The sequence below is a fragment of the Diorhabda carinulata genome, chromosome 9, assembly GCF_026250575.1.
Source record: "Diorhabda carinulata isolate Delta chromosome 9, icDioCari1.1, whole genome shotgun sequence".
NCBI classification, from domain to species: Eukaryota; Metazoa; Arthropoda; class Insecta; order Coleoptera; family Chrysomelidae; genus Diorhabda; species Diorhabda carinulata.
The window spans coordinates 17,740,868-17,753,891 of NC_079468.1; the positions used below are offsets into that span (position 1 = coordinate 17,740,868).

At 34.2% G+C, this 13,024-nt stretch overlaps 1 protein-coding gene across 1 annotated transcript in view; it reads right to left on the bottom strand.

Annotated features, from left to right (window-relative positions):
* LOC130898030 (WD repeat-containing protein 47) overlaps positions 1 to 13,024 on the bottom strand; it is a 136,429-nt gene that overhangs the window by 76,324 nt on the left and 47,081 nt on the right. Inside the window, exons 7-8 of the mRNA XM_057807066.1 lie at positions 10,246 to 10,371; positions 5,115 to 5,160 (exon numbers count right to left, since the gene is read on the bottom strand). Of these exons, the coding sequence (XP_057663049.1) occupies positions 5,115 to 5,160; positions 10,246 to 10,371 (172 nt within the window). The remainder of the gene's footprint in view (positions 1 to 5,114; positions 5,161 to 10,245; positions 10,372 to 13,024) is intronic.

A 13,024-nucleotide genomic window follows, 5' to 3' on the forward strand; every position in this document is an offset into this window, starting at 1 on the left:
TTACTCCGAGTACCAGTTCCGGCGAGCCACATTTGACTATTCAAAGTGAGTTGAATGATTTAGCACGTGGTTTGGGGTTATCAAAGCAACAGTCTGAACTTCTTGCTTCCCGTCTTAAGAAATGGAACTTGTTAGCCAAAGAGACTAAAATTACGACAAAAATGGAAAATTCGTTATGTCCGTGTACGGATATTGATGGTTTAATGAAGGAAGTTGATATTGAGCAAAATCCCAGTGAGTGATGCCTATTTGAAGGAAACTATTCGCTTGCTTTTAGACAAAATTAACTACAAGTATTAGTGGCAGATATGTGGGGACCTGAAGGTGATTGGAATTTTGATGGGACTTCAGGAAGGATATACGAAACATATCTGTTTGCTTTATCTATGGGACAGTCGGGCTGATGACCAACAGTATGTAAAAAAAAATTGGCAAGCAAGTAGTGAGTTCCAACTGGAATCTCAAAATGTTGAGTTTATACACCTTGTAGATCGCAAAAATGCCCTTCTGTCCCCCCTTCACATTAAACTTGGATTGATAAAAGGTTATGGATAAAGAGGGTGATGGATTCAAATACCTCAGAGAAGTCTTTCCCCAGTTGAGTGATATCAAATTGAAGGAAGGTATTTTTATTGGTCCACAAATAAAAAAATTGCTGAACGATGACAATTTTACAAAAAAGCTCACCGGACACTTCTAGACGACTACAAATTCCCATCTGACATTTTTTCCCGAAAATTTGAGAGCTGTCAGTGATGAGCAGGGTGAAAGGTTCCACCAAGATATTAGAACAATATAAATTCGGTATCAAGGACGATGGGATTCGGCCGTGATGGGTGATTACCGTTGGTTTTTAAAAAGAGAAAGTGCAACCCCTCATAAAAGGAAATTTTTTTTATTTTTAATACATGTGAGGCATGTTTTTTGGATGTAAACTATAAATATTGTCAATATATAAGATTTAAAAAACGTGTAAGTATTTTTTTAATAAATATTAATTATTTTGCCAATGAATATGGTTCTATAAATGTAACATAAAATCCTTACGTGTTGCAATTATTTTTTTTTCATATTTTCGTATGTGTATGACAAAAATTTTTTTTTGTCGACCAGTGAATTATTCAAACAATTTTTGAAAAAAATGTCAATTATGTAGATTATTTATATAATGTATTAAAGGTTTAAAAATAGAAATAAGTCAGTTAAAGACAAAGAACTGTCGGACGTACTTCGATCTCAAAAGCATATGAAATTTTATAAAAAGCATACAAATCAATTGCTTCGAACAGGTGTTTGACTATTTGAGAGTTAGAAAACCTCGTTTAGGTATCAAGTATTTCGACAGATGATTTGCTAATGCGACTTTTAACTCATGACAGAGAGTCTGCTTCAATTTGCATGGAATTGATTGGATGGTTAGCGAATAGCGATTTAATTCGCCATAAGAAGGCTCGTCAATAAAAGTACAATAACAAGACCACGATCAGTGTTTTCTTCGAGTTTTAAGGAAAATAACTGTGAGCTTAGAATTTCACAACGAGCAATTTTCGAACACTAGTATTTTTTTTGTCTGTCTAAATTCGCCTTATATATACCAGATTTAGCACAATGGGACCATGAAAAATGTACTAAAAACGAAATATTTGAGACCATTCTTAATTTTGAGAAGGTTGGATACAGCAGAATCAATAAGAAGGTTGTACCTATAGTAATATTCCCAATGAGGTACAGCCTTAAGGGAACATGCTAAGCTAAATCGACCAATCAGAGATGGAAGTGTTAATTACCGCCATGTGCGAAGATCAAGTAGTTATCCGCTTTTTTCCCGCAAGGAAATTATCACCAGTCAGTCGAGATTAATCGGTAACCGACCTAGTTTATGGTGAAGAGTGCATGTCCGTTCAGCACGTCAGCAAATGGTGCAGTTCTGTTGCGATTGATGATAAGAAAGTTCAAGATGAAGAACGGAGTGGAAGACCGCCGGTTTCGGATACGGTTGTCCAAAAGTTTAACAGTGAGCCGCTGAAAGATCGGAGGGTTATTGTTCCTGAATTTTTTGAACGCATTCTTGAAGTTTACCACGACACAATTGAAGGAAATTCAACAGAAACGTTGAATGATCGCATGGTGAGTGCTCGTTGGGTCCCCGGGATGCTGACAGACGGACAAAGCCTTGATTGTGTTTGCAAGTGAGGGAGTACGCGACAAAGAAAAGATTCTAGCGCACAGGATATGGAACATGGATGTTTCATTACACCCCCATAACAAAACAAACAATCTCTGCAGAGGCCTTTCCTTGGTTCACCGCCACCAAAGTAATTCAAACAAACCCAGTTGACAGAAAAGGTTATGGCGACTGTGGATTAGAAAGGGATACTTCTCATCGATTTCATTCAACCTGAGACGACAATGTACTCAGACATTTATTGTGAATCATTGACCAAATTTCGGGCAGTAATCCAAACTTGCCGAAGAGGACGATTAACGGAGGACGTCGACAATGTTCGACCCCACGTTGCTGGTCAAACACAGGTGCTTCTGAGGAAATTTGGGTATACTGTTTTATGTCCCATTCCCTGTATAGTTCGGGCTTAGCCCCCAGTAATTATTTTTATTATTATTATTATTATATTATTATAACGGATTGGTGGAAGACTTCTTCGACTTAGGAATACAAAAGTGTGTCAAAAAAAGGAGACTATGTTAAAAAATAGAAAAAAAAACAACAATAGACAACTTTTGGTTGATTCAAATTCAATAATTCAATAAAAAGAAATATATTCATTGATATTTTTTCAATTATTTAAAAGATTTTTTTGAAATACACTAGTTGGTGGACTGCTCCCGTACTAGAATGCTGTTTACATCGGCCTAGTCCTAGTATGTCAGCGGGTTAACGATGACTATGCATCGCATTCCTCTCGTATATATGATACGTGTATATCTGTTTTTGTGTTATGGTACGTAATTTATGCACAATAGTAAGTTTGAAGAGAAGAATGTCTATTGGATGAGAGTGAATGAATGTTAGGTCACATTTAATTAGAAATATTTGTATTTATGAGTCAAACATTTACGTGAGTAAATATCAGCAAAATACACAATGCAGGACATAAAGATGATGAGTTTAAAGAAACGTTGAAAAAATCGCGTCAATCAACGTCATGAGCGTTTTTCAATAAATAAGAAATGAATATGGTGAAATAATGAATATAACAAAGAAGAAAAGAATGAGAGATTAGGTCGAAGTTACTTTAAAGGGCTCATAATGTGGTTGTACGAACGGAAGAATCATAATTTATTTATTTTTATTTATTCTAATTCGTTTCCGAATTGTCGGGAAGGTTAACGTTTATCCAACTTTTGAATTTTTAAATGTCCCCACGGAAAAACATATTATTTTTCCCAATCTATTATTGCTAATCATATTTTAATCTCATTTTTAAGATGATATATCTCAATATTATGAGATTGTTTTATCGAAAGATCCTCAACAAGGGCGTCGCCAGCTTATGACTAAGGGGGGCAATGGGGCAATATTATGGAGAATAAAAAATATTAACGCCTGGTACAGTCGAAAGCTTGAAGTCTTTGCCTCGATGACGATTGTAATAAGAACGGTTCTAATACCAATATCAATGTATAAAACTTCACAATAATTATTTATTTTAACTAAAATAATATTTAATTAAAACATAACCTGCGGGGATTTTTTGCAAAACTTTCAACCACTTTATCATTAAAATTATTTAGGTTTTTATTTATTATAGCTCTGTGTACACTCATCATGGCCGATCTTCTGCAATGGTGCTTCTTAGCCATGTTTTTAGTCTTCTGAGGATGCTAAAGGATCGCTGTACTATACAGGTCGCGCATGGTAAAGCGATCAAAATTTTTAATGCTTTTTCCGTTTCGGGGAAGAAGGAATTTGTTTCTTTTAGGACATCAAATGTTAGATTTGTTAGATTAAGCCTATCGTGCCACAATTGCTGCTTAAATTCGATTTCATTCTTTTATGTTCGGTAAATCATAAAACTGGGCAATAGATTCACAAGTTTGTTTCAGATTTTCAGTTGTCATCTTTTGCATCTGCGCCAGGTGTAACTTAGATAATGCGAATGATGGTGTTTTCTTCAGCAAAACGTACTTCAAGTGAGGTGATAATTGAATTCAAGTATGGTATTACCAAAGACCTCTTCCAGTATTCTGAAGAGTTTTCTGCTGGATTATTGCGTCTATGACGCGGCACTGATGTAATGTCCTCCTCCAATCCGACTTTCTCTGCAACAACAGCAGCTTCCTTTATAATTTCGTCTGTCACTTTTTCCGGATTTTCACGGTGGTTTTTAATCAAAAGTAAAATCCTTTTAACGTGTTCCGAGGCTTTAACCACGTCTAAAGCTACAGATAGGACACAAATTACATAAAACTAACGTGAATGCTGGTGAACGGCAGTTGTAGAAAGAAATGCAATGCATACACAAACACACACACACACACACACACCATAACTACCTACATATTTTTAGACTGTTTAATGGCCTTGCGTTTTTTGCAAATCTGATATTGTCGTAATGAAAATGACGATTATAAAAACTGATATCAAAATCTTAATGTTATTCTAAATATTTCAATACTTTCTACAATATTCATTAAATCTTAATTTTTCATGTGATGCAGTATTTATTAAGAGGTGATGAAGTCAATTGCTCGCACGGCCTTAGGACTTTGGTCGCTTTGCGGGTATCTCCATTTGATCTCTAATGGAGAGCAACTGCCCCTCTTGCCTCCCTTTGGCGACGCCCTTGATCCTCACCGTTAACCGATTCGATTCCATTACCCTAATATTTTCTATGGGATCGATTGAAAACGGTCTTTTTCAAATAAAACCTAGCAAAATTTAGGAATTAAAAAATTACCGCGGAGATAAAAAAATTGTAAGATGCATGTATTACAAAGTATGAGGAATCGAGTGGCTGACTGCATTTCTGCAAATGATTTGGTGATGAATTTAAAGATATCAATAATATCGACGATGGAGCATATCAAATTGCGAACTATTATAATGTTTCAAGTTTGGAATTGAAGTATTGAAATAATAAATCATACATTACCTGATCGCCTATCGATTGTCTTATCGTATTATCTTCTAATGATCCTCTAAAACAAAAAGAACACAACCAATTATTACCTCTAATAATATTAAGAAAACTGGGTAGTATTGTCGTTTATGCGCATGTCGATATTTAATTGTTATTTGTTAGTTTATCGTGTTGGGGAGACTGGAGATGGTTGGGTATAGGGGCGGGTAGACTAAGCAGTAATAGTTCGCCACCGTAACTCGTTTCTTATCAACAAATCACGAGCAAGGGTGCCTTTTCGCGGGGAGGCATCGTATCAGCGAGTACACTTCAAGGATCACTTTCTAAATGCGAATCTTGTAGGTCCAGAAGGTAACGCTAACCCATCTGGGTGGATGAAACAAGAAAATTTCATAAAATACACAAATCATTTTGTGATATCACGTTAAGCCCAGGGAATATATATAGGTTTATATGCAGACCATTTAGGTCTATAGCCTTGTAATTTCTCTCCATTTCTTTCGGTCTCTTGCTTTTTCTCTCCAGCTCTGGATATTTCCCTCTCTAAGGTCTTCTTGCTCCCCTTCCCTCCACCGTTTTTTTGGGCTACCTGTTTTACTCTTGCCCTCTGGTATCTTCCATGCAACTCATTTGCAGAGTCTGTGTGTGTGAATATCATGGTTTGATCTTCTATCCCATCTTAACTCCTCCAAACATTCTTCTTAATATTTTTCTTTCCCAGATTTCCAATTTCTGTTCAGTTTTATTCAAGTTTCGCAGGCGCAAATCAGAGTGGGTCTCAGCATTGTCTTATAAATTCTAACTTTCGTAGATCTGGATATCTCTTTTGATGTCAATATTCTTCTGAAGCGGCCTGCACGGCTGTTACTTTTGACAATTCTCAGTTCGATTTCCTTTTCTTTTTGGCATTTGTTATCTAGTACTACACCTAAATACATGAAATTTTCTACTCCTCGAATTCTATTAACGTCCTATCATGTTTATGTACTTTGAAATTGTTTTTTGTCTTACTTCCACATTTATTCTTTATTTTCATTAACTCTGTTTTGTCCTTATTGTAGTGTGTGTAGGCCTATCTCTTCTGCTGCTGATTTGAAAGGTTAACTTTTCTTATTAATAATTTTTATTATATTGGTATTGACTTCATAGAAATATTTCTATTAACGTCAATTTGAATATTGAATTTTGAATCCTATGAGTTTGAGAATTTATACAAGCATTAAACTTAGTCCATTTTGGTGCTTCATTGCCACGTTCCCAATAAGAAACCGCTCATAATATAGCTGGCAAAAACTTCTTAAGGACCGAATATTTCATTTTTTAGAAGACGCGTTTTAAATGGATGAAATTAAAAAAAATTTTCTTCAAAAGATCATCTACAAGATTGCTCCGAGGAAATTTTTTTGAAAAATGTATAAAAAAAGTTATAAAGCAAAAAAAGAACATTTTTTTAAAAATTTTTTCACTTTTTTGCTTATAACTTCTTTAATTTTAAATTTAATGTAAAAAGTTACATAAACATATTTGTAGGCAAATTATGTGTATTCGAATAGTTTCCGAAATATCGCTAAAATGGTGATTGCACTCCTTTTTCCAAGATGGCGACCGGGGAACAAGAGCGGCGACCCCTCAAACTTGAGGTAAAGCTTCTATTGCCCCCATACATGTATCAAAAATAAAATTGCAGCCTCTAAAAAATGCAATATTCGGTCCTTAAATTGTAACATTTCAATGGACTAGTACCTGAATAGTTTTTTTATCTTTATCATTTGTTGTTTTACTATTTTAAGTTAACCATCAGAGATATACGAGCTTCAGACAAAAGTTAGACAACAATTCCCGGTCTCCCCTACTTCGAAATCGTGTCAAATATATTTTAAGGTTATTGTGACTTGTTCACTTCTGAAAGATTGAATATTAAACTTGTCGCAATTTAGGGATTGGAATGCTTTTTGAGTTTCGCAAGACCTATCTAACTTCTATCGACCAAGAGGACTAACGACGTGATAGGGACCGTAGTGGGCACAAATCCATGTTAGATAACCCTTGATCGACTATCAAATTTGCAGAAGATTGGAAAAGTAAACAGAGGAAGTGTTTGAATCGCCCATAATCTGTAGGGAAAGAACGAAGCCATCCGATCCATCACAAAGTATTGCTTCAACGGAACCGTACAGAATCGTTTTTTTAACGTTAACCACTGGAAAGGAAAAATGGGTCTCGTATGATTGTCCAAAATGCAATAGGCAGTGGCTCTCTTCAAATAAATCACCACGAAGTACGTTTTATCTTCCAAAAAGGCGATATCTGTTTTTAGTGTAGTACACATGGATCTTTGTTCCAGCTGTTGTCAAACGACAATGAAAGCGAGAAAATTTAGATGATGTCCAAAATCTAGTGATATTTTACTCAAAAACCAAACCGGTCTCGTTTAAACAGTGCTATTCAATATTTTACTGTTTTGTACAAAAAAAAAACAGATACACTCAGAAAAAAGTCTTCAGCACCAATTTTTTCCATTTTCACGAAGTGACAATTGACGAAGAACTACTAAACAACATACATTACTTACAGGACCACCCAGGTATAATTGAAATGAAAAAGTCGTGTCAGAATGCATTTGAACAAATGTTTCTTTTTCAAGGAGAGAGAAAGAGAGGTCATATTAATATATTATCGCATTCAAATGATAATATTTGTTAAATAAATTTAGTACTTCTTTCTGTGAAACACAGGTTGAAAGGTCAAACAATTATAAAATGAAAAGAACGGGTCCCGTTTTTCCTATACTGTTAATGTTTACTACTTATAGCATCGAAAAACGTGGTCGATAATCTAAATTGAAAAGAATTATTAAAGATATTTATTGTTATTATTTATTGATACAGTTTAATATGCGAGAGTTGCTATTTATATATTGAAAATTAAAAGATTATTCCATTTTACTATACTACTCCGGTTAATAAAAATTCCCAAAACAAATCAAATTTGAATGAAACGTGAAAATTTGCAACCCCCATTAAATGAGACACAATGTGCAATTAACCTTCAAATATAGTAAACAAATGCTGTCATCGCATTCTTGGTTCTGCTTTTGTTTACAGGATTTCCTAGTAGGTGGAACGTTTTGATTTTACACTTGATTTTTACCTTATCCGTCTTGGGTCTCCTTTTCTTTATTCTATTGATTTTAAAAATCTCTTTATTTATCTTGCAGTTTTACATATAAATAGTTACATGTGTGTTACATTTATCTTTTTCCGTACTTTTTTTTTAATTAACATTTTACGCAGTATAATTTTTATTTATATTATCTAGTTTGTGAATTAATGTGTATTTTTGTATTCTTTTCAGGGTAAAAAATTAGATATAAAAAACCCTTTAGATATTTCATTCTATTGATTCAAATATGCTGTCTAGTTATATGTTACGGTAGAAGTAAATAATTATATACGAGATTTACTACTTTTTTTTTTGAAATCTGGCAACACTGAATGAATACGTCGAATTTGACATAAAGTTTGACATTTTTAATAGTGAACGTACTCAGAACGTGTTGTCATAAGAATGTTATTTGAGTTGTTTACAGATAATTGGAACATTCATCTTGGTCAAAAAATGGAATTCAATTGAGAACCTTTTCGTGCGATGATTTTCTATGACTTTCGACGTGAATAAAACCGACAGCAGTGTGCCAATCAACTCGCTTCGATTTTTGATCATGAAACACTATCTCGAGCCACCGGATAAATTTTGTGAAGATCGTCCAAAATCGATGCTATGCGTAAACTGATATTGCAAGATAGTTTGTGACATACATGGGGTTGAGGCATTATTTCCACTCGAATTCATTCAATATTCCATGAACATTTGGCTGTCATAAAGATTTGTACCGCATCATTTGACAATCGCTCAAAAAAAAAGCTCGTAGCGATTTATGCAAAGAAATGCTGAACAAATTCAATCGCGATGCTTCAAAAGACGTCTTCAAGATCATGACAGGCGACGAATCATGAAGTCTTGCAAATGAACCCGAAACTAAACAACATTTGACTGTATGGGTCTTTCAAGACGACCCAAATCAAACAAAAATTGTTTCCACACGAAGCCCTTCGAAGCAAATGATGGCCAGAAGTGTTCGAAAAACCAATCGCAGAAGACCAATCATTCTCTACCTCGACGATGCGACCTCTCACACACCAGTTCAAACAAAAACGTTTTAGAACAGCCAGAACATCAAATTGATAGGTCATCCGCCGTACAGTCCTTGTTTGACACCTAATAATTTCTTATTATTCCCGCAAATCAAAAATAAATTGTGAGGTGCACGTTTTCTTGACGTTTTCCGCACATGACAATGCGGTTAATACGTTAAAATCGCATGTTTTGGAGGTACCTCAATCGGAATCGAAAAATGCTTCGATAATTGGTTCAAGCGCATTGTTCGATATTTTGATAACGACTTAAATAAGTCGAGACGTCAATTTTTATCTGTCTTCAAAGATTATTAAAATATGAGAGACTATTCACCTATGAAATAATTTCGAAAATTTCCGCCGTTCTTCAAACAACTACGTTCCTGGCTAATGCCTCGACGAACATTGAATTACAACCCCTCTGTGATATAAATCGACCTTTTTGTCGATATTAAGATCCCCAATGGCTCGCAATTATAGGGAAAGGTGTAACTACTGACTAGTTTCGACGTTATTATGTCTCATCAGAGCAGATTAACACCAAAATTAAACAGCAAAGTGTACTTACTCTAATATATTCCGAGCTTTCTTATGTATTCATTGTCTGGGGCTTACGTTATGATCAAGTACAATATAAAAATATGTTTGTTATATCTTTAAAAAAACAAAAGATTCATCAACTTCAAAATTCAATATTCAAATAATTAACGCTTGATAAAAATATTGAGTTTATTGATTCTGGTTATTATTATTATAATAAGATAGGTTAGATTAGGGTAGGTTGTTGCGAATGTTGTTGAAAATTGATTAGTTGGTTTATGAATAACATTAAATTTTTATAGGCTAGGTCGTTATTAATGGAGATAACGACCTAACCTATAAAATCAACAAATCAAGGAAAGCTTTTAAATATGAGTTTTTTATCGGATTTATAATTAAAATCTTACCTAAAATTGGACATGCCCGTTCCATTTAGAGACTTTGAAGCTGGTGGTTTTGCCCTCGATGTCAAGTTGCCGTTAGATAAACTGACGCCCGGATTATTTAAATTTGTACCGCTTCCGCTCTGTTTGCTGTAAGAAAAATATATGAAAATTAATAACAATAATGTAAATTTTGTACGTAAAAACTTTCAGACAATGGAGATGAATTCTTTTGCACAACTCCAGAAATAAAAAGGGTAGTTAATGTTATCATATAGAATTAATCGCCCAAAAAAATTTGAAACTTATATAGGTATATCGCCACTCAAGTTGTAACACCTTAAATTGCCTTTTTGATTTTTGCATATCATTCGATAGGAAATCGAAATATGCAACTCGTGCACCTCTAGACAACTGAGAGGAAAATCGATCTATGTTGATAAGTTTTAAAAAATATATATATGAATAATGTTTTTATTTTTTCATTTTCAAGATTGGTGTAGCAGTGAGAATATTAATCACCTAGGGTATTTGAACTTGTAGGAGTCGTGGGCAAGACATGGGTACTGAAGTCTAAGATGTTACAATGAGCGCCCACAGGCTAATTCAGACAGAAAAATGAAAACCAGAGAATTTAACAAGTCATCAAGATTTCTAGATTTGACCAAATTAAATACCAAATTAAGACACAGACATCCCATTCGAAGTGATAATCAATGATCGCCAATGATGGGTAAATAAAGATCTTTTGTAAACTTTAAATGCATCTCTAGATATAGTTGGAAGTTAGTACACAGAGCTAGAGTACGCATTATTCGACAAAAATGTAAGCTCTTCATACAACTTGGAAAGTCATCGACTATCTCTCCGATCACCAAGCGGCCTTGAAGGGACAGAAAGCTACGACAATAAATTGGTAGTCAGTGTGTCCGATCAAATATCACCTTAAGATGGCAGGCAACACAAAGGACGACAACTGCATATTCTGCGAGCAAGCCATAGAGGATCAACTTTATTAATGTCCTGGCCATTTCATCAATAAGATTAGGTATCTGAAAGAAGTAGTGAGAAGTAAGACATGATAATCGCAGAAAAAATAGCCTCTTTGGAAGAGTATACGTATTTTGGAAGCAAAGATACAAAGCCAAAATATCTTCTAGTTGTAGGTGCAGAGTGGCTAAATAACCAAAACGATTCCCCAAACAATCTACAAGAACTTTAAGTAATAGTTTACAGGAAATGTACTTATGGTAAATTGCAGCGAACTTAGCACTAAATATAAAGTATGGTCTCTATGGAATTTGTGATATTCGTACCAAACATACTGTTTACCGTTATCACTACACGAAAAGTTACTTAGGTAAGTACACAATCGGAATCTGAATAAGGTAACTTGGTTATTGGTAATAGCAGTAAACAGTGTGTTTGATTGAAATTTCGTGAATAAAAGAAACATGTAGCTAAAAAGGAAAACAACAATAATTTCATAAACGAAGCTTCTAATACAAAATATCTGGTGAACAAGGTAGTAGATCCCACGATAATTTAATTCGGTATTAAATTTACTGATCGTTCAAACTTAAATTGAATAGTTAAGTTAATTATAAGTATAATATTATCTACTCGAGTAAACCAGAAATAACTATTGTAATTTTCCGGTTTCGATATCGTTGTTGAATGAAGATTTAGTGGAGAATTCGACTTGAAAACCCGTTATTACGGATTAGATCAAAAGAGACTGTTCTTCCGCCATACAGACGTCGGACGAAGGAAAATTTCGATTTGGAAATCTGCCACACAGGTCTCCGGAACATCACGAAGATTTTAGTCACCGAGTAATTTTCTTTGTTTTTCCTCGCGGGATGCCGCTGATGCCATAGGCGTTACCAGGTTAATTTTTTTCATTATTTAAAAATAAAAAGGATTAATCTTATTCAATTAGAATACTTTAAAATTTTCGCATTTTTCAGGTTGTATTTGTAAGCATATAAAATAATCGTACTGTTCAATTTTGTGAGTTTCTTATTGGGCAATAGTTCTCATCAAGTTTTTTTCATAGTTTATTTCTGTAAATGAAATTTGGATACATATATATCATCAATCAGTGTGCCAAGTTTCAGAAAATCTGGCCAAAACCCATCCTCTTATGGTACCCTTGGACTTTTCAGTGATAGTTTTGAGGGTTTCGTGTCCATTTAGATGTTTTAATCAGCTTGCTTTGAAACCATCAAGTTTCAGAACAATTGGCCAAAACCAATTCCTTTCCTACCATGGTATCTTCGGGCACTTCAGCGCTAGTTTGACAGAATTGGTTTAGTGTTTCGTATCTATTGAGACTTATAATCATTTTGCTCCAAACTATCATTGTACCGAAACTCAATCTCCCATAAGAATTGGGGCCCTAAGTGAAGTAATATTTCCAATTTAATTTCATTAACAGCGTTTCCCAGTAATATTAAAATAATAAATAATTTTTACGCGATTTTAATAAAGTAAATATTATTATAAGTAAAATTTTTAAATGAAATGACAATTCTGAAAAATTAGTTAGTCATGAAAATATTTATGCAGTTATGGAATCTACTAAATTAATTTATAACCGTTTTTCAAACATTCGAAAATTCATGTGTGTATTAATCATTATCGAACTGGAGCGTAACTAATAAGCTACATGAGTAAACAAAAAGATCCTTGGAATATCACACTTGATATTTTATTTATTATCAAATTGAAACGATGACGGTAGTGACATTGAAAAAAAATTACCGACCTTGATTTTTTGTTAAGGACCAACACGTACCCA